This window comes from Somniosus microcephalus, chromosome 8, assembly GCF_052327205.1.
Source record: "Somniosus microcephalus isolate GS21.2 chromosome 8, FLI_Smic_1.0, whole genome shotgun sequence".
Lineage (NCBI taxonomy): Eukaryota > Metazoa > Chordata > Chondrichthyes > Squaliformes > Somniosidae > Somniosus > Somniosus microcephalus.
The window spans coordinates 246,300,495-246,325,197 of record NC_140994.1 but is presented as its reverse complement, the minus strand read 5'-3'; the positions used below and the strand labels follow the sequence as shown (position 1 = coordinate 246,325,197).

General features: G+C 48.0%; 1 protein-coding gene across 3 annotated transcripts in view; it reads left to right on the top strand.

The window, feature by feature from the left end:
- Positions 1 to 24,703, top strand: part of LOC147114255 (uncharacterized) — a 158,924-nt gene that overhangs the window by 89,385 nt on the left and 44,836 nt on the right. For all 3 annotated transcript variants that reach the window (XM_085995937.1, XM_085995938.1, XM_085995936.1), the window contains exons 7-9: positions 5,316 to 5,582; positions 19,411 to 19,758; positions 19,837 to 20,106. In XM_085995937.1, the coding sequence (XP_085852063.1) occupies positions 5,316 to 5,582; positions 19,411 to 19,758; positions 19,837 to 20,106 (885 nt within the window). The remainder of the gene's footprint in view (positions 1 to 5,315; positions 5,583 to 19,410; positions 19,759 to 19,836; positions 20,107 to 24,703) is intronic.

Below are 24,703 nucleotides of genomic sequence, written 5' to 3'. Positions count from 1 at the left end.
TTCGTGGGTACCGTATTCCTGTGGCTTTTGTTGTATTTCCGCAGCTCCCCTTGCTGCTGCTTCGTACGATACTGCCACGCTGAAAGCCTTATCTAGCGTCAGCTCTTTCTCTGAGAGTAACCTCTTCTGGGTTCCTTCACTCAGGAGTCCACAGACAAATTTGTCCCGTAAGGTATCTGCCAGTCTTGCTCCGAACTGGCAGTGCTTTGATAACTTGCGTAGTTCCGTAAGGTAATCAGCATTGCTCTCATTTTTATGCTGATTTCTCCTGTGGAATTTAAATCTTTCTGCTATCAGCAGCGGTGTAGGATTTAGATGTTCCTGTAGGATAGCAACAATTTCGTTAAAACTCTTCACCTTCGGTTTGGCTGGAGTAATCAAGTCCCGCAATAGGCCGTACGTTCTTGCGCCCATTAAATTTAGCAATACCGATGCCTTTTTCTCATCGGCTATTTTGTTTGCCTTGTAATATACCTCCACTCTTTCCACATACGTGGTCCAGTCTTCAATTGAATTATCGAAGGCAGTGATATCGCCAGTCTTTGGCCTCTTGAATATCTAAGATGGCGTCTCCCGCACTTTTCCTTCGTCCCCGATGGATCAAAATGGCGCCTCCCACGCTTTTCCTTCTTCCCCGCCGAGTTAAGATGGCGCCTCCCGCGCTTTCCCACCGCTGCCGCTGCTTTCAATGCCGCTCTCCACGGTATTTTTATTTTTAACCGTTCCCGTCGTGGAGCGGACCCTCTGGGACACTTCCCTCCCTCTTCTTAGGTCCGAACGCTGCCCGGCTGCGAAGCACCAGCCGCGCCCTGTGTGCTCCACCCTCTCTCTCTCTCTTTGCTTCCCGACTCGCTGCCCGGCCCCGTTGCAGAGCCACCCAATCGAGCTCTAGCCCGCCGCAGCCCAGGAAGGATCAGTGCACTACCTGCCACCAGCCCGATTAGCTGGGAAACCACAGACTGGGGAACCAAGCCTGGCTCTTGACAGTCTCTCCTGCAAGTTTTCAATCCGATGATTTGGAGGGCGGTTGTCCACGGTCAACGCCCGTTTCTCGAGTTTCTTTGGATTATATATTTTTTTCTTTCTTCTGTCTTCGGCCTTCAATAACGTCGTCTGAGGTGATGCCGAGTTACAGGTAAGTTCATTTCTTACTCGTCGCCAGTATTAAATCCGTGTGTTAATGGAGACACGGAATGCAGGAGTTGGTTTAACAAGTCTTTACTGAATGGAGACAATCTGGAAACTGAAACTACAGAAGCGTGCTAGGGCCTTTTATACAGGGGTGGTCACTGCCGGTACTGCAGTCTGAGACCAGTTATTCCCTTAAAGGGACATACACAACAGGTATGGAGGCGGGTCTGCCGGGAAAATGGCAGAATTTGGGGGCGGGTGCCCAACCTGCCCCCAACCCGTCTCCATATCATCTTCCTAGGAGGCAGGTAGCCGTCCCGCGCTGGGTCCCGTCTCCTTGGAGGCGGGAAGGGATTAAAGCCTATTAATTGCCTATTAACAGGTAGTTAACGGGCAGAAAAATAGGATTATCCCCTTTTTGCCCTCAAGTGCGGACTTCCCGAAGGCTCTGAAACCCGCCAGCAAAGGCGAGGCAAGTACTGGGTCTGCGGGGGTTGGGGGGTGGGGGGGTGGTTGCAAAAGTGTGCTGTGAAGGTAAGTGATGGGTGCAAAAGTGTAGAGGTGAGTGTCTGAGGTAAGTGCAAAGTGTTTTTGAAAGTGTACTTACCATTGTTTCTTCCTGCAGGTTTCAGTAGGGTAACGCTAGCAGTTGTAGAGTATGTGCCAAGTGGCATGGGAGAGGTGAAGTAAGAGGATATGGGGGTGTGAGGCTGTTAAAGTAGAGGAAAGAAAGACTTGCATTTCTATAGCACCTTTCGTGACCTCAGGATGTCCCAAAGTGCTTTACAACCAATGAAGTACTTTTGGAGTGTAGTCACTGTTGTAATGTAGGAAACATGGCCGCCAATTTACACATAGCAAGCTCCCACAAACAGCAATGTGATAATAACCATATAATCAGTATTGGAATGTTGATTGAGGGATAATTATTGGCTAGGGCAACAGGGATAACTCCCCTGCTCTTCTTCAAAATAGTGCTGACGTAATAAAACTCACTACACACTTGGTTTGAGTATAAAGCAAGGCTTTAATCAACTTGTTTCAGAACATGGAGGTCTAGTTGTACTTCACTAGTTCCTTGTCTTACAAAATGTCCCTGAAAATTGGGGCCGACGCCCGAGTATTTATACTTCTTGGATGGCGCCACCAGCTGGCCGTCCAGCGTTATTTCATGAGTAGTTTCTTGATGAATGATGAGATTTATAACAAGTGCCATGGGATCTTTTACGTTCACCTGAGATGGCAGACGACACCTCCGACAGTGCAGTGCTCCCTCAGTACTGCACTGGAGTGTCAGCCTAGATTTTTGTGTTCATGTCTCTGAAGTGGGACTATGAACCTACAAGCTTCTGACTCAGAGGCGAGAGTGCTTCCAGCTGAGCACTGGCTGACATTTAAGAGTTTAGGGTTGTGCATGCAGTCTGCAACACTATTGTGCTGTCCTGGGGATAAGGGAGTTGGCACTCAGTGCCAGTACCACCGCCCCCCAGGGGGACAGGAGTTACATTTCTGAGTGCCTGGTGGCACCCGCACCCAAGAGTCTGTGCCTCCTGCCTTTGATTTTCTCAAGGTGGGCTTGGATGGCAGTGGAGTTCAAGGTTCTTCTCCAGTGGGTTATTGCCACACCCTGCTCTCCTGTGGGTTATTGCCACACCCTGCTCACCTGTGGGTTATTGCCACACCCTGCTCTCCTGTGGGTTATTGCCACACCCTGCTCTCCTGTGGGTTATTGCCACACCCTGCTCTCCTGTGGGTTATTGCCACACTCTGCTCTCCTGTGGGTTATTGCCACACTCTGCTCTCCTGTGGGTTATTGCCACACCCTGCTCTCCTGTGGGTTATTGCCACACCCTGCTCTCCTGTGGGTTATTGCCACACCCTGCTCTCCTGTGGGTTATTGCCACACCCTGCTCTCCTGTGGGTTATTGCCACACTCTGCTCTCCTGTGGGTTATTGCCACACCCTCCTCTCCTGTGGGTTATTGCCACACTCTGCTCTCCTGTGGGTTATTGCCACACCCTGCTCTCCTGTGGTTATTGCCACACTCTGCTCTCCTGTGTGTTATTGCCACACCCTGCTCTCCTGTGGGTTATTGCCACACCCTGCTCTCCTGTGGGTTATTGCCACACTCTGCTCTCCTGTGGTTATTGCCACACCCTGCCCTCCTGTGGGTTATTGCCACACCCTTCTCTCCTGTGGGTTATTGCCACACCCTGCTCTCCTGTGGGTTATTGCCACACTCTGCTCTCCTGTGGGTTATTGCCACACCCTGCGCTCCTGTGGGTTATTGCCACACCCTGCTCTCCTGTGGGTTATTGCCACACCCTGCTCTCCTGTGGGTTATTGCCACACCCTGCTCTCCTGTGGGTTATTGCCACACTCTGCTCTCCTGTGGTTATTGCCACACCCTGCCCTCCTGTGGGTTATTGCCACACCCTTCTCTCCTGTGGGTTATTGCCACACCCTGCTCTCCTGTGGGTTATTGCCACACTCTGCTCTCCTGTGGGTTATTGCCACACCCTGCGCTCCTGTGGGTTATTGCCACACCCTGCTCTCCTGTGGGTTATTGCCACACCCTGCTCTCCTGTGGGCTATTGCCACACCCTGCTCTCCTGTGGGTTATTGCCACACTCTGCTCTCCTGTGGGTTATTGCCACACTCTGCTCTCCTGTGGGTTATTGCCACACCCTGCTCTCCTGTGGGTTATTGCCACACTCTGCTCTCCTGTGGTTATTGCCACACTCTGCTCTCCTGTGGGTTATTGCCACACCCTGCTCTCCTGTGGGTTATTGCCACACCCTGCTCTCCTGTGGGTTATTGCCACACCCTTCTCTCCTGTGGGTTATTGCCACACCCTCCTCTCCTGTGGGTTATTGCCACACTCTGCTCTCCTGTGGGTTATTGCCACACCCTGCTCTCCTGTGGTTATTGCCACACTCTGCTCTCCTGTGTGTTATTGCCACACCCTGCTCTCCTGTGGGTTATTGCCACACCCTGCTCTCCTGTGGGTTATTGCCACACTCTGCTCTCCTGTGGTTATTGCCACACCCTTCTCTCCTGTGGGTTATTGCCACACCCTGCTCTCCTGTGGGATATTGCCACACTCTGCTCTCCTGTGGGTTATTGCCACACCCTGCGCTCCTGTGGGTTATTGCCACACCCTGCTCTCCTGTGGGTTATTGCCACACCCTGCTCTCCTGTGGGTTATTGCCACACCCTGCTCTCCTGTGGGTTATTGCCACACTCTGCTCTCCTGTGGGTTATTGCCACACCCTGCGCTCCTGTGGGTTATTGCCACACCCTGCTCTGCTGTGGGTTATTGCCACACCCTGCTCTCCTGTGGGTTATTGCCACACCCTGCTCTGCTGTGGGTTATTGCCACACCCTGCTCTCCTGTGGGTTATTGCCACACCCTGCTCTCCTGTGGGTTATTGTCACACTCTGCCCTCCTATGGGTTATTGCCACACCCTGCTCTCCTGTGGGTTATTGCCATACCCTGCTCTCCTGTGGGTTATTGCCATACCCTGCTCTCCTCTGGGTCTAGATGTTCAGGGTTCTGTACAAGTGTAATTCACATATTGTGGAGACAGGCGGTGAAGTTATTAGGGAGTGAGGTGAAGGAGCGGAGCACTGTTCCTCTCATAACTGTTGCTCCCTCAGTCTGCTGCTGCAGAGTGCAGACTGAACTGTCTCCTTTAAAGGCTGCACAGATGTGTCCAGGCAGTTCAGCTACTTACCCGGGTTTTACACCAATGGGTATGCAAATGAGCCAGCCCAGGAAACCCACGTGTAACTCCCTCTGCAGCCCACCAGGGTGGGTGGGCGCACGTGTTTGTTTTAATGGGGTAACGGCAGTGCACATCATTCCGAGGAAATTCTAGGTCAATATTTTTAATGCGCCAAATATTGCAGATGGTTAAATGCAGCAAGTGCAAGATGGAAAGAGAAGCGACAAGTCCATTATTCAAATCAGCGATGGTGTTCTCTTCACAGCGCAGATCAATATAATGAGTGTCATTAGTAACTGTTATTGAACCGTGTCCCTAACAAACTCTCCTACCGGCAAGAGCCTCTTCACAATCAACAGTAAATAAAATTACCAAAAAATGAAGCTATGAATATAATATTTCAGAAAATACTATATGTACTGAACATTGATAACGTCATTTATCTGTTTTTACAGTTGAGACAGATTCACAGAGGCCTGTAATGGGCAGTGACATCACCCTCAGTTGTACCGTCTCCAGACTCTCAGATACAGTCAGTCTTCACTGGAAACCAAGAGACTCATCTCAGCAGAACAGGAGGAACAACACTGAGCAGATCAGACTGAATAACACGGTCTATCTGATAGTCAGAAATGTTGCAGCAGAGAATTGGAATCCATATACATGTGAAGTGCAGGAAAATGGCACCACTGTAATCACTGGAAACAGACGTGTGTATCCTGGTAAGCCCAAATCTACCTTGGAGCAGGTATTGAAATAAATGACTGGTTTCCAAGTGTTACCAGAACAGCAGAGGGAACTAATGGCTGCTGTCTGGCTTTTACTGTAAATTGTGGACCCAATGTTCTCTTGGAGGATCTGTGTAAACATAGGTTTGGAGTGAAGTGCAGATCTTATTATATCCCAAAATAAAGTAAATGGGGATGAAGCTAAAGATGCTCTCAAATAGATCACTAGATACCAACATCAAGAGGTAGTCCTTATCTAACTATAGAGCACGACCACTACAAATATGCAGCATTACAGTATTCTCCCAAGTGCCTATGTAGCAGTGCACTAATGCACATTCACATCAAGGAAAGTTACTGGATTAGCTACAGTTGAGTGTAAGGGGTGGTGTTTGGGTCAGCTTCACCTCTGACTTATGAGCGGTTCGAATCGCTCCCACTCCCTTGGTTCTAGACCTGGGACTTATTCGGGGGTTGTGATGAAATTGCAGCAGATAACTGAATTTTGGTGAAAGAACTTTGATCTTTATTTGAGAAAGCAAATACACAATACAATAATCTTAACACTCTAAAAATGGGGAACACTTCGGTACATACGAGGGAAAATTACAGTAGACAAATACTTCCCCCCTCCCAATCCCACTTTACTAGCTAAGTTGGGCTCCAAAGGACCAGGGATAATGCTCACCAAAAGAATCCTTGACAGTTGAGCTGGTTCGCGGTTTCGGGGTTCGCTGGATGTGTTGGTTGGTGCCTGCCGTACCCCGGACGCGGGAGAGGACTTCAACTGCGTGTCTGGTGATGTTCTGGATCGCTGACACTGTTGAGAACTTCTGTGGAGAACTGGTGCTTCCAGAAAGAGAGACTGTGAACTGTTGCTTCCAGAGAGAGAGAACTCCTGTGTCGAACTCGAGAGCGAACTGTGTAGAGAGAGAGAGCTGCCTTTCTGAACTGACTGCTGAACTCTGTAGAGAGAGAGAACTGCTTGAACTGCTTCTTGATGATTTCCTTGATGAACTTCCTCCGATGAACTAACAAACTTCTTGTAAAAACAGGCCTCCAAATATACTAAACGATGCCTGCTAATCTTGTTAGATTTTGGGCGGGCTCATTAATATTGATCTGTTCAATTGCTTAATTGGTTTCGGGGTGGTCCCATCGATCTTAATTGGTTTAAGATTGTGTGAAGTGATTTCGGGATGGTCCCATCGATTCTTAAGTGGTTTTAAGCGATTGTTTAACCTCTTGTTTAATTGCAGTAACATTTGTCTTTTCCTGGGGGGCCCAAGGTTCTTTTGTTAGTTGGTGGCATGTTCTGCATTATGTATACTTTGGATGGTTCTGTAATTTTGGGCGGGAACGGCTCTTCCGTAGGTCTATTGTCATTATGTAAAATGACTGAGACAGTCCAGATAGTCCCCAGGCAGCTTGGCTAATCCCAATACCCAAAACTGTCTGTTTACAGAGGCCAATCCCAATTCCTTTTGTTGCAGCCCCCATTTTCTTCCACAGGTTTGAACATGCTTTTAAAATAAAACCAAAACCCTGGGGTCTTTGATTTTTTTAAATCTCCCCTTTAGGCCCAGTATTCTTATACCATTCTGACATGGTTTATTAACAGTCCAGAAATCCCTTCCTTAGGGTAATCTTCTTGGTTTTGGGGAATCTGTTGAATTTTGCGAATCTTTTGCTGACAGTTACCATTACAATGTCCTTTAGATTGCTAATGATGTCAATGGATTGGCAGTGTCGTAAAATTCTCCCAACCGTTAATTTGCAAAGTCTCCGTTTCATTCCTGATGAAATGAGATTTCTGAGATGTGCAGTCTTTGTATTCATGGCACTGTGCTGAATATAATATGTGCCATGCATGACACAAGAATTCACGAGAGAGGTCATCAGCAATCAACAAGAAGCCTTCAAACAACCTGGCAACATTGAACTGCCTCATGCGTACATATCCTTTGACCAGCTTCACCTTATCATGTCTGACTCGAATGACAGGTCAGGCACTGATATTAACGGGGAGGCAGGGAGGGTGAGGGGGAGCGTGGTAGTGTGGGGAAAACATGGACATGGAGGCTTTGCCGATATTAATGGAAGGTTATCATTTAAATAAAAGAATGCAGACTGCAGGTTATTAACATATGTTGCTCTCCTGTGGGTTATTGCCACACCCTGCTCTCCTGTGGGTTATTGCCACACCCTGCCCTCCTGTGGGTTATTGCCACATCCTGCCCTCCTGTGGGTTATTGCCACACCCTGCTCTCCTGTGGGTTATTGCCACACCCTGCTCTCCTGTGGGTTATTGCCACACTCTGCTCTCCTGTGGGTTATTGCCACACCCTGCTCTCCTGTGGGCTATTGCCACACCCTGCTCTCCTGTGGGTTATTGCCACAGTCTGCTCTCCTGTGGGTTATTGCCACACCCTGCTCTCCTGTGGGTTATTGCCACACCCTGCTCTCCTGTGGGTTATTGCCACACCCTGCTCTCCTGTGGGTTATTGCCACACCCTGCTCTCCTGTGGGTTATTGCCACACCCTGCTCTCCTGTGGGCTATTGCCACACCCTGCTCTCCTGTGGTTATTGCCACACCCTGCTCTCCTGTGGGTTATTGCCACACTCTGCTCTCCTGTGGGTTATTGCCACGGCCTGCTCTCCTGTGGGTTATTGCCACACCCTGCTCTCCTGTGGGCTATTGCCACACCCTGCTCTCCTGTGGGTTATTGCCACACCCTGCTCTCCTGTGGGTTATTGCCACACTCTTCCCTCCTGTGGGTTATTGCCACACTCTGCTCTCCTGTGGGTTATTGCCACACCCTGCTCTCCTGTGGGTTATTGCCACACCCTGCTCTCCTGTGGGTTATTGCCACACTCTGCTCTCCTGTGGGTTATTGCCACACCCTGCTCTCCTGTGGTTATTGCCACACCCTGCTCTCCTGTGGGTTATTGCCACACTCTGCTCTCCTGTGGGTTATTGCCACACCCTGCTCTCCTGTGGGTTATTGCCACACTCTGCTCTCCTGTGGGTTATTGCCACACTCTTCCCTCCTGTGGGTTATTGCCACACTCTGCTCTCCTGTGGGTTATTGCCACACCCTGCTCTCCTGTGGGTTATTGCCACACCCTGCTCTCCTGTGGGTTATTGCCACACCCTGCTCTCCTGTGGGTTATTGCCACACCCTGCTCTCCTGTGGGTTACTGCCACACCCTGCTCTCCTGTGGGTTATTGCCACACCCTGCTCTCCTGTGGGTTATTGCCACACCCTGCTCTCCTGTGGGTTATTGCCACACCCTGCTCTCCAGTGGATTATTGCCACACTCTGCTCTCCTGTGGGTTATTGCCACACCCTGCCCTCCTGTGGGTTATTGCCACACCCTGCCCTCCTGTGGGTTATTGCCACACCCTGCCCTCCTGTGGATTATTGCCACACCCTGCCCTCCTGTGGATTATTGCCACACTCTGCTCTCCTGTGGTTTATTGCCACACCCTGCCCTCCTGTGGATTATTGCCACACTCTGCTATCCTGTGGGTAATTGCCACACCCTGCTCTGCTGTGGGTTATTGCCACACCCTGCCCTCCTGTGGGTTATTGCCACACCCTGCTCTCCTGTGGGCTATTGCCACACTCTGCTCTCCTGTGGATAATTGCCACACCCTGCTCTGCTGTGGGTTATTGCCACACCCTGCCCTCCTGTGGGTTATTTCCACACCCTGCTCTCCTGTGGGCTATTGCCACACTCTGCTCTCCTGTGGGTTATTGCCACACCCTGCCCTCCTGTGGGTTATTGCCACACCCTGCTCTCCTGTGGTTATTGCCATACCCTGCCCTCCTGTGGGTTATTGCCACACCCTGCTCTCCTGTGGGTTATTGTCACACCCTGCTCTCCTGTGGTTATTGCCACACCCTGCTCTCCTGTTGGTTATTGCCACACCCTGGCCGGTGGGTGGGAACAGGAAATTCTCACAGGAGAAAGCAGCCGGGGACCCGGGGGAATGGTCTGCGGCAGGTAGCAAAGGCTCTGGCCGCAATTGCGGGGGAGGTGAGGGGGGTTCTGGCCACGAGCAGTGGGGGGAGGGGAGGTGTCTGGCCACGTTTGGGAAGCGGTTTCCGTCAGCGATCGGGGGTTTGGGGGAAGCACTCCTGCCATTCCTGGCCCACAAGGAAACCTGAAAAATAGATTTAAAATTTATCTCTGGACCTTCCTGTTTAAAAAGGGTGAAAGGAATAGACCCATTAATTATAGGCCAGTCACCCTAACCTCGCTGGTGTGCAAATTATTGGAAAAAATTCTGAGGGACAGTATTAATTGTCATTTAGAAAGGCATGGATTAATCAAGTACAGTCCGCATGGAATTGTTAAGGAAGGTCGTGTCTGACTATCTTGATTGAATTTTTTGAGGAGGTAACAAGGCGGTTCGATAAGGGTAGCACAATTAATGTAGTCTACATGGATCTTAGCAAGGCTTTTCACAAGGTCCCACATAGCAGATTGGTCAGAAAAGTAAAAGCCTATGGGATCCCAGGGAAAGTGGCAAGTTGGATCCAAAATTGACTCAGTGGCAGGAAGCAAAGCGAAATGGTCGACGGCTGTCTTTGTGACTGGAAAGCTGTTTGCAGTGGGGTCCCTTGCTTTTTGTGGTATATATCAATGATTTAGATTTCAATGTAGGGACATGATTAAGAAGTTTGCAGATGATACACAAACTGGCTGTGTGGTTGATAGTGAGGAAGAAAGCTGTAGACTGCAGGAAGATATCAATGGACTGGTCAGGTGGGTAGAAAAGTGGCAAATGGAATTCAATCCGGACAAGTGTGAGGTAATGCATTTGGGGAGGGCTAACAAGGCAAGGGAATATACAATAAATGGTAGGATACTGAGGATACTGAGAAGTGTAGAGGAACAAGCAGTGCATGTCCACAGATCCCTGAAGGTAGCAGGATAGACAGATAAGTTGGTTAAGAAGCTATACGGGATACTTTAATTTATTAGCCGAGGCATAGAATATAAGAGCAAGGAGGTTATGCTTGAACTGGAGCCGCGAACCCAAAAATTATTAAGAGGGAGCACTGTCCAGGACTGGAAAATTTTAGCTATGAGGAAAAATTGGATAGGCCGGGTTTGTTTTCTTTGGAATAGAGGTGGCTGAGGGGAGATTTAATTGCGGTGTATAAAATTATGAGGAGCCGATATAGAGTGGACAGGAAAGACTTATTTCCCTCAGCAGAGAGGTCAATAACTAGGGGGCACAGATTTAAAGTAATTGGTAGAAGGATTAGAGGGGAGTTGAGGAGAATGTTTTTCACCCAGAGGGTGGTGGGGGTCTGGAACTCACTGCCTGAAAGGGTGGTAGAGGCAGAAATGTTTATCGTATTTAAAAGTACTTGGATATAGAATCATAGGGGGAAAAAATCGAGTCGCGTCTAACTTTGCCGGGGTGCTACCTGAAAAAATTTGCGCCCCTGCGGCCAAAGTTCATTGGTAGCGCCCCAAGAGGGAAGTGGGGTGCTACTGGAAGTGCCCCGCCTCCCTCTTGGGGCGCTGCGAGGGAATATTGTGGCGTTACGTGCTGCAGTACTGCAGGCCTTCCTCCCCTTCTAAAAGGGGAGGGGCCTTGCGCAACGCGACCCGGGATCCAGCTAGGCCACCCGGGATCGGAGTGCTGGCAAAAGAGCCTGGCGCTCAAGAGAAGTGCCGGGCTCACGGAGCGCAGCCGGCACTCCACGGGCGGGTCTGGTCAGGAGGCCGGGGACGGCAACGGGGGCAGGTGCTGTCAGGAGGCCAGCAACAAAAATGGCCGCCTGGCACCTTGCCTTTAATTAGTGCCGCCCCGATCGCAGTTAGGCCCCCCCTGACCCTGTCATGCATAGCGTCCAGCGGTAAGTCAGGGGCCGCTACCGAAGATCACAGCCGGGGAGGAAGTGGGGTGCTGCACACGGCAATGACGTCATCACCAGTGGCACAGCGCGGCAGGGCGCTAACGGTTACCGCCACCACTAACCTCCCGCTGAATTTCATGAGAGGCGTTGGAAGCGCCGTGCCCGGGTGCTAGTTGCTTTGCGCCCCGTTTGCGCCCTCTTAGGCGCAAAGCAACCAAATTTTTAGGCCATAGAAATTTACAGCACAGAAGGTGGCCATTCGGCCCATCATGTCTGTGCCGGCCGACTAAGAGCTCTCCATCCTAATCCCACTTTCCAGCACTTGGCCCCTGGCCTTGGAGGTTATGGCACTTCAAATGCATATCCACGTACTTTTTAAATGTGCTGAGGGTCTCTGCCTCTACCACCCTTTCAGGCAGTGAGTTCCAGACCCTCACGGCCCTCTGGGTGAAAAATTGTCTCCTCAAATCCACATTAAAATTCCGAACAATTACTTTAAATCTATGCCCCATGGTTATTGACCCTTCAGCTAAGGGAACTAGGTCCTTCCTCTCCACTCTATCTAGGCCCCTCATAATTTTATACACCTCAATTAGGTCTCCCCTCAGCCTCTGCAGTTCCAAAGAAAACAATATCAGCCTCTCCAATCTTTCCTCATTGCAAAAATTCTCCAGCCCAGGCAACATCCCTGTAAATCTCCTCTGCACCCACTCTATTGCAATCATATACTTCTTGTAATGTGGTGACCAGAACTGCATGCAGTGTTCTAGCTGAGGCCTAACTAGCGTTTTATACAGTTCAAGCTGTTGGATCCGTGATTTTTAAAGTATGATGTTTTCCAATAACTACACGGAGGCTGTAACTTAACAATCAACAGGTGTTTACTGGAGTAGGGTAGTCTCAAGACTGACAGTACAGAGGCATGCTCAAGGCTTATATACAGGTGTGGTCACTGCCAGTACTACAGTATACAGGAGCTGTAAAAGTCGTTCTCTCTTAAAGGTACATACACTACAATTCCTCCCCTTTTAGATTAGCAGTACCCATAATATTCAAATAACAATTTACACTTTAACATGCACATTAAACAGAAATAGTCCATTTATAGATTCAGTTTTTGGGGCGGCTTCCTGATCCTTTCTGGATAGTGCCTTTTCTGAGGTTCTTGTTCTTGGTGCGGAGGCGATTCTGGCCCCCTTTCGTCGGTTAGTTCATCAGTTTCCACTGCTACTGTTTCTGAAGTAGATGCTACCGGTATGTCGGGTTCATCCCCAGGTACGCGAGACATGGGGTTGACTCGCTCCTGTGACGCTAAGATCTGGTCGACGTGGCGTCTCACAATGTTCTCCCCGACATCCACTGTGTACATTAATGGCCCCTGCCGTGTGCATATCGTTCTGGGTTGCCATTTCTCTGTTCGGTAGTTACGGGCCAAGACTGGTTGTCCTACATTGAAGCTCCTTGTCGGCTTCTCATTGACGTGCTGGAATTGTTTATCCTCAACATTTCTTCGCACATTTGGTCTGAACAAATCCAGACGAGATCTCAACCTTCGGTTAAAGAACATCATGGCCGGGGTCTGGTTGGTAACTGCATGTGTCGCATTTCTGTAGGCTAACAGGAAATTGTCCACCTTATGCTGTAGTGGAATTTCATCATCGCACATGGCCTTTATCGCTTTTTTAAAGGTTTGTACGAACCTCCCAGCCAATCCATTTGTGGCTGGATGATACGGGGCGGATGTGTAATGCCTTACCCCATTCCTTCTCATAAATTTCCGAAACTCTTCAGACACAAACTGTGGTCCGTTATCAGAGCAAATCTGCTGTGGCAAGCCGTTCCTGGCAAATATGGTCTGCAGGACTGCAATCGTTTTCTCTGTAGTGGTTGAGGACATTTTTATCACCTCAGGCCATTTTGAGTGCGCATCCACTGCTATTAAGAACATTGAGTCCATGAATGGACCAGCAAAATCAATATGCACCCGTTGCCATGGAGAGGAGGGCCACTCCCATGGGTGTAGAGGGGCATGTGGTGGTGCATTTTGAACCTTCTGGCATCCTGAGCAGCTCTTGGTTAGGTCCTCGATTTGTTGATCAATCACTGGCCACCACACATAAGCCCTAGCAAGGCTTTTCATTTTCACCCCTCCCAGATGACCTTCGTGAAGCTCATTGAGCACTCTCTCCCTTAACTTGGGTGGAATTACCACTCGGGATCCACACATCACTGTCCCCTGGCATACTGACAGCTGTTCTCTTCTGGATGAGAATGCTGGCAACAGTGAGTCGCCATGTGTTGGCCATCCCCTCACCGTCTAATCATATACCCGAGACAGTGTCGGATCATTGCGTGTCTCCTTCTCTATATCCGCGTTAGTTACTGGCAATCGTTCAATTATTGACGAATAAAATATCTCGATGGGGTCCACTGCTGGTGCTTCCTCCACAGTAGGCAGTGGCAAGCGTGATAGCCCATCAGCGTTTCCATGCTGTTTTGAGCCTTTATATTCTATTTCACATTGGTTCGCCCCTGGAAAAAGGGACCATCTTTGTAACCGTTGTGCAGTCATCACCGGAACGCCCTTCTTTGGATTAAAGATGGAGGCAAGTGGTTGGTGGTCAGTCAGCAAGGTGAACTTCTGCCCATGCAGATAGTGGTTGAATTTTTTTACTCCCCATATTGGCTGAGGGCCTCCCTGTCGATCTGGGCGTAGTTGCGCTCGGCAGAGGTTAGTGACCGAGACGCAAAGGCTACTGGCCTCTCCAACCCGTCTGGGAATTTGTGCGACAGCACCGCTCCAATACCATAGGGTGATGCATCACATGCCAACCGAATTGATAGTGCTGGGTTGAAATGGGCCAACACCTCTTTTGATGTGATCAATTCTTTGCACTTCTGGAAAGCTCATTTACATTCGTCATTCCACTTCCATGGTACCCCCGTTTGCAGTAGGGTGTTCAGTGGGTGTAATACTGTAGACAAATTTGGTAAGAACTTATGGTAGTAGTTCACCAGCCCGAGGAACGACCTCAGTTGTGACACATTGTCCGGTGCTGGAGCCTTGACTACTGCCTCAATCTTCTCAGGGGACTTATGTAACCCCTCTTCATCAATAACGTGGCCACAATACGAGATCTGCTTCTGGAAAAACTCGCACTTGTGGCGATTAGCTCGTAGCCCATATTCCTTTAATCTAGTGAGCACCTTCTCCAGGTTGGTGAGGTGATCACTGTCATTTTTGCCCGTGACCAGGATGTCGTCCAAATAACACTGGGTCCCTGGAATCCCTTGCAGGACTTGATCCATTGCCCTTTGCCAAATAGCCGGAGCCGATGCTACCCCGAAAACCAGCAGGTTGTATTGGTAGACACCTTTATGAGTGTTGATCGTGAGGTATTGTTTCGAGGCTTCTTCTACCTCCATTTGCAAGTACGCCTGGGCTAGATCAATTTTGGTGAAGCGTTTACCTCCAGACAGCGAGGCGAAAATATCCTCCATCCGTGGAAGCGGATATTGCACCGTGTGAAGGACTGGGTTCACTGTCACCTTAAAATCCCCACAGATGCGGACCTTCTTTGGTTCCCCAGGCGTATTACTCAACGACCTCTTCATTACAGGAACGATGGGTGTAGCCCACTCACTCCAGTCTACTTTGGACAGTACGCCTGAATGTTCCAACCCTTCCAGCTCTGCTTCGACGGCTGGTCGGATCGCATAAGGCACCGGTCTGGCCTTAAAAAACTTTGGGCATGCATTTTCCTCTATTTTAATCATTGCTGTTATGCCTTTTAGTGTTCCGAGTCCCTCCTGGAACACTTCTTGTGTGTCAGTTAGCATTTTTGACTCGTCCAGGTGTGATGTCGTCATCCTTTTTGGCCTCAACCTTCAGTGCCTGTATGGAATGCCAATCTAATTGTATCTTCCGGATCCATTCACATCCTAGTAGTGGTGGTCCTCCATCTGGCAATACACATATGTCCATTTTAGGTATTTCCTGGCCTTTATATATCACTTTCACCCTTATTTTTCCTTTGGGGTAGACTTTTTGCCCAGTGTACGTTTTCAAGACAATCTCTGTAGCTTTCAAGGGTATATGTGAAAATAGCCGCTTGTAGTCCCTTTGGTTTATGACTGTTAGGGCTGATCCAGTGTCCAATTCCATTTTCACTTGGACTCCGTCTATCTTGAGTGTGACCCAGATAGTCTGGTGATCCTCCATTTTGATTACCTTATGTAGTTTCAGACAACCCAGCTCCTTGCTTCCGGAGTCTGTATCACTTTTCTGTCCATCACCTTATGTACCTTTTCGTACTTCTCCTGTGGAGATTTCTTGCTGCTGGTTTTCTTCCCTGACCTGCAGACTCTTGCTATATGTCCTGCTTTTCCACACTGTCTGCACACTTGGTCCTTGAACCAACAATCCTTCTGGTCATGTGTTGTTCTGCCGCAGCGATAACACTTCCCTGCTCCATATGACATTTCATTGGTGCCATATTCTTGCGGTCTCCGTTGTATCTCTGCCACGCCCCGTGCGGTTGCTTTGTGTGATGCTGCCATGCTGAAAGCCTTGTCCAGCGTAAGATCTTTTCTGATAGAATCCGTTTCTGGGTTCCTTCACTTTGAAACCCACACACAAACTTGTCCCTTAACGTATCTGCTAGTCCCACTCCAAACTGGCAGTGTTTTGATAGCTTGTGTAGTTCCGTTAAGTACTCAGCATTACTTTCGTCTTTATGATGGTTCCTTTTGTGGAACTTAAATCTTTCTGCTATCAGCAGCGGTATGGGGTTTAAGTGGTCCTGTAGGATTCCTACTATGCTTTCGAAATTCTTATCCACGTGCTTCTCTGGGGTTATTAGGTTTCGCAGTAAGCCATAAGTTTTTGCACCCATGGAATTTAACAAAACCAGTGCTTTCCTAGCATCTGGCACTTCATTCGCCCTGCAGTACACCTCAATACGTTCCACATATGTTGCCCAATCTTCGACTTCATTGTCGAACGCAGTGATACTGCCACTCTTCGGCATCCCTGGGTGTGATTTAACTGTCTAAAATGGTGTCTCCCGCGCTCTCCCTTCTTCTCCGCTGGCACAAAATGGCGTCTCCCACGCTTTCCTTTCTTCCCACGCTCGCCCTTCTTCTCCGCTGCGGCTTCTAAAAATGGCGTCTCCCGTGCTCTCCCTTCTTCTCCGCGGCTCAATGGCGTCTCCCGCGCTCTCCCTTCTTCTCCCTGTGGACACGGTTCAGCCCTTGAGCCCTGGCTGTGCTCTGCGCGTTCTCCTGTGCGCCTTTCCCGTTGCCGTCGCTCGGTCCTGAACCCGGCTGCTGCTTTACCCTCTCTCTCTCTCTGTTTGTTTTTCCTCGACGCCGCTCGGTTTTCAACCCCCGGCCGCGCCCTGTGCACTTCACCCTCTCTCTTACCCCGTCAACGCTGCTCGGCTTTTTCTATGCCGTCGGTCGGCTCCAGCCGCCGCTGTCCGGGAAGGGTCTGCGCTGTACCTGTTGCCAGTCTGTTGCTGGATCGTCGTGGCTGGGGAACCAAGCTCGGCTCTCAACAGCCTCCCCTGCGATGTTCACTCTCTGCCGGATGACTGGGCGGTTGCTCGTGGTCAACGCCCATGCTTCTGGCCTCGACTTTCTTCCACCGCCCTCCCGGAGCGAATCCTTGAAGGGAAATGCAGAGTTGCAGGCAGATTCGAATCGACCTCGTCACCACTGTTGGATCCGTGATTTTTAAAGTATGATGTTTTCCAATAACTACACGGAGGCTGTAACTTAACAATCAACAGGTGTTTACTGGAGTAGGGTAGTCTCAAGACTGACAGTACAGAGGCATGCTCAAGGCTTATATAGAGGTGTGGTCACTGCCGGTACTACAGTATACAGGAGCTGTAAAAGTCGTTCTCTCTTAAAGGTACATACACTACACAAGCATAACTTCCCTGCTCTTATAATCAATGCCTCAGCTGATTAAGTATGCCTTCATAACCACCTTATCTACCTGTCCTGCTATCTTCAGGGAATCTGTGGATGTGCACTCCAAGGTCCCTCTGTTCCTCTGCACTTATCAGTGTCCTACCATTTATAGTGTATTCCCTTGCCTTGTTAACCCTCCCCAAATGCATTACTTTGCATTTCTCCAGATTGCATTCCATTTGCCACTGTCCTGCCCACCTGGCCAGTCCATTGATATCTTCTTGCAGTCTGCAGCTTTCTTCTTCATTATCAACCACATGGCCAATTTTTGTGTCATCTACAAACTTCTTAATCATACCCCCTACATTCAAGTCTAAATATGCATTTGAAGTGCCGTAACCGACAAGGCCACAGACTAAGCGCTGGAACATAAAATAAGAACATAAGAAATAGGAGCAGAAGTAAGCCATTCGGCCCTTCGAGCTTGCTCCGCCATTCATTGAGAGCATGGCTGATCTTCTGCCTCAACTCCATTCACCGGCCCTGTAGACATATCCCTTGATGCCCTTACTGGTCAGAAATCTATCGACTTCTGTTTTGAATATACCCAATGACTGAGCCTCCACAGCCCTCTGGGATAGAGAATTCCAAAGATTCACTATTATGTCCGTGTATGATTGAGACACGGACAGCAGGAGTTGAACAAAACAAGTCTTTACTGATTGAAGTCAATCGGGAAACTGAAACTACAGAGGCTCACTAGCGCCTTTTATACAGGGGTGGTCACTGCCGGTACTGCAGTCTGAGACCAGTTATTCTCTTAAAGGTACATACACAACATTCACCACCCTCTGTGTGAAGAAGTTTCTTCTCATCTCAGTCCTGAATGGCCTACCCTTTATCCTGAGGCTGTGGCCCCTGGTTCTAGACTCCGCAGCCAAGGGAATCATTCTCCCAGCATCCATCCTATCAAGCCCTGTAATAATTTTGAATGCTTCAATGAGATCCCCTCTCATTCTTCTCAACTCAAGAGAATGTAGGCCTATCAATCTCTTCTCATATGGCAGTCCTGCCATCCCAGGAATCAATCTCGTGAATCTTCATTGCACTCCCTCTATGGCAAGTATATCCTTCCTTAGGAAAGGAGACCAAAATTTACACAGTACTCCAGGTGTGGTCTCACCAAGGCCCTATATAATTGGAGTAAGACTTCTTTACTGGAAGTGGGATTAGGGTGGATCGCTCTTTCTCAGCTGGCACAGACACGATGGGCTGAATGGCCACCTTCCTGTGCCATAAATGTCTAATATTATAGGGACCGGCTCCCAGGAAGTTTTGCCTGATGTCTGCGCTGCCTTCCTGCGACTGACCTGCTTGAAAGAGCTGATTAATATGGGGACATGGTGGGAAGGAATCGGGATCATTGAGGGGGAAGTCACTCTGTTATTTTAACTGCTCCCCTCCCCAGTTTCCAGCCCAGTCGGGGTCAGTTAAAATCGGGCCCTCGTTTTCTCTCAATTGTTTCCAAGTTTAGTAAAGCATCGACTGTTTACATGGAAGCAAGTTTAACAAGCGCATTCCTAATAACACGTGGTTAACGAGAAATCTTAACAAGATTCCTTGCCATTTATATTATTCACATAGCAGCCCTTTTTGAATGGATGGATAAAGCTAGAAGTGATAATGCCATTTTGAGGGAATTTGTGAAAAAAAGCAGACTAGATCAGCATTTTGTCCACTGTACCTTTTTCATGAGTTGGCACCATGAGAAAGAACACTCTATCTGTGCAGGTACTGCAATCTAACAGAGATTTCAAATGAAGTCATTTGAAAATGACTTTTCTGTTCTCATATATAGGAGACTCCCCACCCTGTGCTCTACTTAAATAATCAATAACCTTTATTAAATGATATTATGGTCTGAACACAAAATAATTCATGTGTAATTATAGTAATTATTTCTTCCTTTTTGATGTATCACAGTCAGTGCGAAAATCAAAATTCTCTTTTCCTATTACAGCTAGATATTTTCATCAGCCTGCCTACACGTGTTATCGGTCGAGTACAGTTCACAGTGAACTTCACCTGATGGATGATTCTTATTCTTCCTGGAGGTATCATGAAGCTGCTTGGATTTGGAAGTCACATCACTCTCAAAATCAAGAGATACAGATAGCTTCTTATTTCAGATCTCATCGTATCGATCTAAACAGGACGTACATTGGAAATCGAATAAATGCAATAAGGGGATACTTTGACAGGAACATCATTGTACAGATTGTCCCTGTGCTGTTTGCTGATGCAGGAGATTACACATTAATTGTCAATTCAGAAAAACTAGTGACCATTACACTAATCACAGTTAAAGGTAAGAGCCAGAACGCTGCCGTTGTTTTCAGTGATCAAGTTATTGTTTAAAATCTAAATGATTTTCTTGTTTACACAGTCACAGCTGAACCAATTGATGCAGTGACTGAGGGAGACACCGTTACTCTGACCTGCTCTGTCTCTGATGTCATTGAATCAATGAGACTTGTTTGGATCAGTACTGATGACAAAACTGTTGGAGAAAAAACATGGAATGGATCGAATGTGGAAGAGAAATCATTGAGACTGATTATTCAGAAAGCTGACAGAGGCAGAGGGAACTGGATATGTGTTTTGTTTCAACAAAACAGGCCCAAGGTTTTAGTCCCGTACTATCTGGAAATCGCAAGTATGTGTTTATGTTTTAAAGCGATAACCAGCAGCACTGGTACAAACTGATGCCGAATAAATAGACAGTGCAACTCAATGATATGTACTTGTTTGTTCACTGTACTATAGCAGAAGCTCTGTTACTCAGGGTGTTGATAAAAAGACCCACAAAGACCCACGTTGCCTTTTTACTTGAGCAGTAATGAAGTTTTTGTTGCTTCAGGTTCAATACCTTTATTTCTTCAATCAGCTTGCAAAGCACTTTACAAGGAAAGTAGATTAAAGAGATACTAACTTTTCTAAGCACAACATGTCTCTTTTTATATGATTCTTGTCCCGCTAGTAAAATTGAATCATAAGAACATAAGAAATAGGAGCAGGAGTAGGCCATTCGGCCCTTTGAGCCTGCTCCGTCGTTCAATGAGATCATGGCTGATCTTCTGCCTCAACTCCATTCACCGGCCCTATCGCCATATCCCTTGATGCCCTTACTAGTCAGAAATCTATCGACTTCTGTTTTGAATATACCCAATGACTGAGCCTCCACAGCCCTCTGGGGTAGAGAATTCCAAAGATTCACCACCCTCTGTGTGAAGAAATTTCTTCTCATCTCAGTCCTGAATGGCCTACCATTTATCCCGAGGCTGTGGCCCCTGGTTCTAGACTCCCCAGCCAAGGGAAACATTCTCCCAGCATCCACCCTATCAAGCCATGAAATAATTTTGTATGCTTCAATGAGATCGCCTCTCATTCTTCTGAATTCAAGAGAATACAGGCCTAGTTTACTCAATCTCTTCTCATACGACAGTCCCGCCATGCCAGGAATCATTTTCGTGAATCTTTGTTGCACTCCCTCTATGGCAAGTATATCCTTCCTTAGGTAAGGAGACCAAAATTGTACACAGTACTCCAAGTGTGCTCTCACCAAGGCCCTATATAATTGGAGTAAGACTTCTTTAATCTTGTACTCAAATCCTCTTGAAATGAAGGGCAGCATACCATTTGCCTTCCTAATGGATTGCTGCACCTGCACATTCACTTTCAGTGACTCATGTACAAGGACACCCAGGTCGCTTTGAGCATCTGCATTCCCCAATCTTTCACCATTTAGGAAATACTCTGCCTTTCTGTTTTTTCTACCAAAGTAGATAACTTCACATTTATCCACATTATATTCCATCTGCCATGTTCTCGCGCACTCACTGAGCCTGTCGAGATCCCCTTTATTATGTCCGTGTGTAACTGAGACACGGACTGCAGGAGTTGGTTACAACAGGTCTTTACTGAGTGGAGACAACTGGAACTACTATGCAAAAGTTACTACACAGGCTTATATACAGGGGTGGTCACTACTGGTACTGCAGTATACAGGGGCTGCAGAATATAGTTCCTTCTGCAAAGTACATACACTACAATTCCTCCCCTTTTAGCTAAACAGTACATAACATTCGATTAATAATTAAATAACATATTTACAATTACAGTTGCTCGATACATTAGCTGAAGTTAAGCAATTATAAGTTCAGTCTTTGAGGAGGCTTCCTGATTCTGTCTGGATAACGCCTCTTTGGTGTATCAGGTTCTTCTGGCAAAGTTGATTCGGGATCAATGTCGTTGTTTGGTTCGTCTGCTTCCAATATCACCGATTCTGAGGTAGATGCAATTGGTACTTCGGTTTCATCACCAGGTGTATCGGATCGTGGTGTGGAATTGACGTTTTCCAGCGACTCTAGAATCTGGTCAGCATGGCGTCTTACAATGCTCTCTCCAACATCCACGGTATACATTAGGGGTCCTTGCCGTGTGCAGATCGTTCCTGGCTGCCATTTCTCTGTGCGGTAATCCCAGGCCAAAACTGGTTGACCTATCTTAAAACTCCTGGTCGGCCTTTCATTCATATTCTGAAACTGCCTGTTCTCCACATCTCTTCTGATGTTTGGCTTAACCAAATCCAAGCAGCATCGTAGTCTTCGATTGAAGAACATCATGGCTGGAGTTTGGTTGGTAACCGCATGTGTCGCATTCTGGTAGGCAAACAAGAAGTTGTCCACCTTGTGTTGCAGGGGTATGTCTTCATTACACATTGCCTTGATAGCCTTCTTGAATGTTTGAATGAACCTCTCAGCCAATCTATTGGTGGCTGGATGATATGGGGCGGATGTGTAATGCTTAACACCATTGTTCTTTAAGAACCTCCGGAAATCTTCAGACACAAACTGTGGTCCATTGTCGGAGCAAATCTGTTCAGGCAGCCCATTTCTGGCGAATATGGTTCGTAAGACTGTGATAGTTTTTTCTGTGGTGGTTGAGGACATTTTTATTACCTCTGGCCACTTTGAATGTGCATCCACTGCAATTAAAAACATCGAGTCCATAAATGGACCAGCAAAATCAATGTGCACCCTTTGCCATGGGGATGAGGGCCACTCCCATGGATGTAGAGGGGCTTGTGGTGGGGCGTTTTGGACCTTCTGGCATCCTGTACAGCTCTTGGTCATCTCTTCGATTTCTCTATCAATTCCCGGCCACCACACAAACGCTCTGGCTAAGTTTTTCATTTTTACCCCTCCCAGATGACCCTCATGAAGCTCATTGAGCACTCTATCCTTCAATTTGGGTGGAATTACTACTCTGGATCCACACATCAAGGTTCCTCTGCACACTGACAGCTGTTCTCTTCTCGGCGAGAATGCTGGCAACAGTGGTTCGCCATGTGCTGGCCATCCCTTCACCGTTAAACCATAGACCCAGGAGAGTGTCGGTTCATTTCGTGTTTCCTTTTCTATGTTTGCATTCGTCACAGGTAGACATTCGACTATGGTCGAGTGGAATATCTCCACAGGATCCACTGCAGGTGCTTCTTCCACCATCGGCAATGGTAGGCGCGACAATCCATCAGCAATCCCATGCTGTTTAGTTCCTTTGTACTCGATGTCATATTGGTGTGCCCCTAGGAAAAGGGACCACCTCTGTAGCCGTTGTGCTGTCATTATCGGGACGCCCTTCTGAGGGTTGAAAATGGAGACAAGAGGTTGATGATCAGTTAGTAGAGTAAATTTCTGACCGTGCAGGTAGTGATTGAACTCCTTCACCCCCCACACCAGGCTGAGGGCCTCTCTGTCAATCTGGGCGTAGTTACGCTTGGCTGAAGTTAACGAGCGTGACGCAAACGCTATCGGCCTCTCTGAACCATCAAGGAATTTATGTGACAGTACCGGTCCAATGCCGTAGGGAGACGCATCACACGCCAGTCTTATCGGTAGTGATGGGTTGTAGTGAGCCAATACTTCTCTTGAAGTGATTAGGTCTTTAATCTTCTGAAAGGCCCGCTTACATTCATCGCTCCATTTCCATGCTACTCCAGTTTGTAGTAGGGCGTTCAGTGGGTGCAGAATTGTGGACAAATTCGGCAAAAACTTATGGTAGTAATTCACCAATCCGAGGAAAGACCTGAGTTGCGACACATTTTCAGGCGCTGGAGCCTTAACCACCGCTTCAATTTTGTCAGGGGACTTATGTAACCCCTCTTCATCAATCACGTGGCCACAATACGATATCTCTTTCTTAAAAAACTCGCAATTGGGGCGATTGGCTCGTAGCCCATGTTCTCTTAGTCTTGTGAGCACCTGCTCTAGGTTGGCAAGGTGTTCACTGTCATTTTCACCTGTCACTAGGATGTCGTCCAAGTAACACTGAGTCCCCGGAATCCCTTGCAGGACTTGTTCCATCGCTCTTTGCCATATCGCCGGAGCTGATGCTACTCCGAATACCAGTCGATTATACTGGTAAAGACCTTTGTGAGTGTTTATCGTGAGATACTTCCTAGAGGATTCTTCAACCTCCATCTGCAAATATGCTTGTGCTAGGTCAATTTTTGTAACATGCTTCCCTCCAGATAGTGAGGCGAAAATATCTTCTATCCTCGGGAGAGGATATTGTACTGTGTGAAGGATTGGGTTAACCGTCACCTTGAAGTCCCCACAGATGCGAACCTTCCTGGTTCCTCAGACTTATTGTTTAACGTTTTCTTCATGACAGGAATGATGGGCGTCGCCTACTCGCTCCAGTCTACCTTAGATAACACGCCTGCATTCTCCAGATTCTCCAGCTCTGCCTCGACGGCTGGGCGAATTGCATACGGTACCGGTCTTGCTTTGAAAAACTTGGGAATTGCATTCTCTTCTACTTTTATCAAGGCGGTTATGCCTTTAAGAGTTCCCAGTTCTTGTTGAAATACCTCTTTGGCGTTAGCTAAGATTTTTGACAATCGTCCAGGTGTGACGTCGTCATCCTTTTTACCAGCCACCGTCAGTGCCTGAATGGAGTGCCAGTCTAAACTTATCTTTCTGATCCATTCACGTCACAATAACGGTGGGCCACCATCTTGCAGTATGTACGGATACAATTTCTGTATTTCCTTGCCGTTGTATTTGACAGGCACCCTTATTTTCCCTCTGGGGTATACTTTCTGCCCCGTATACGTCTTCAAGACAATGGATGCCTCTTTCAAGGGTATGTGTGAGAATAGCCGCTCGTAGTCTCATCGATTCATGACGGTCAGGGCTGATCCTGTATCCAGTTCCATTTTGACTTGGGACCCTTCTATCGTGAGGGTG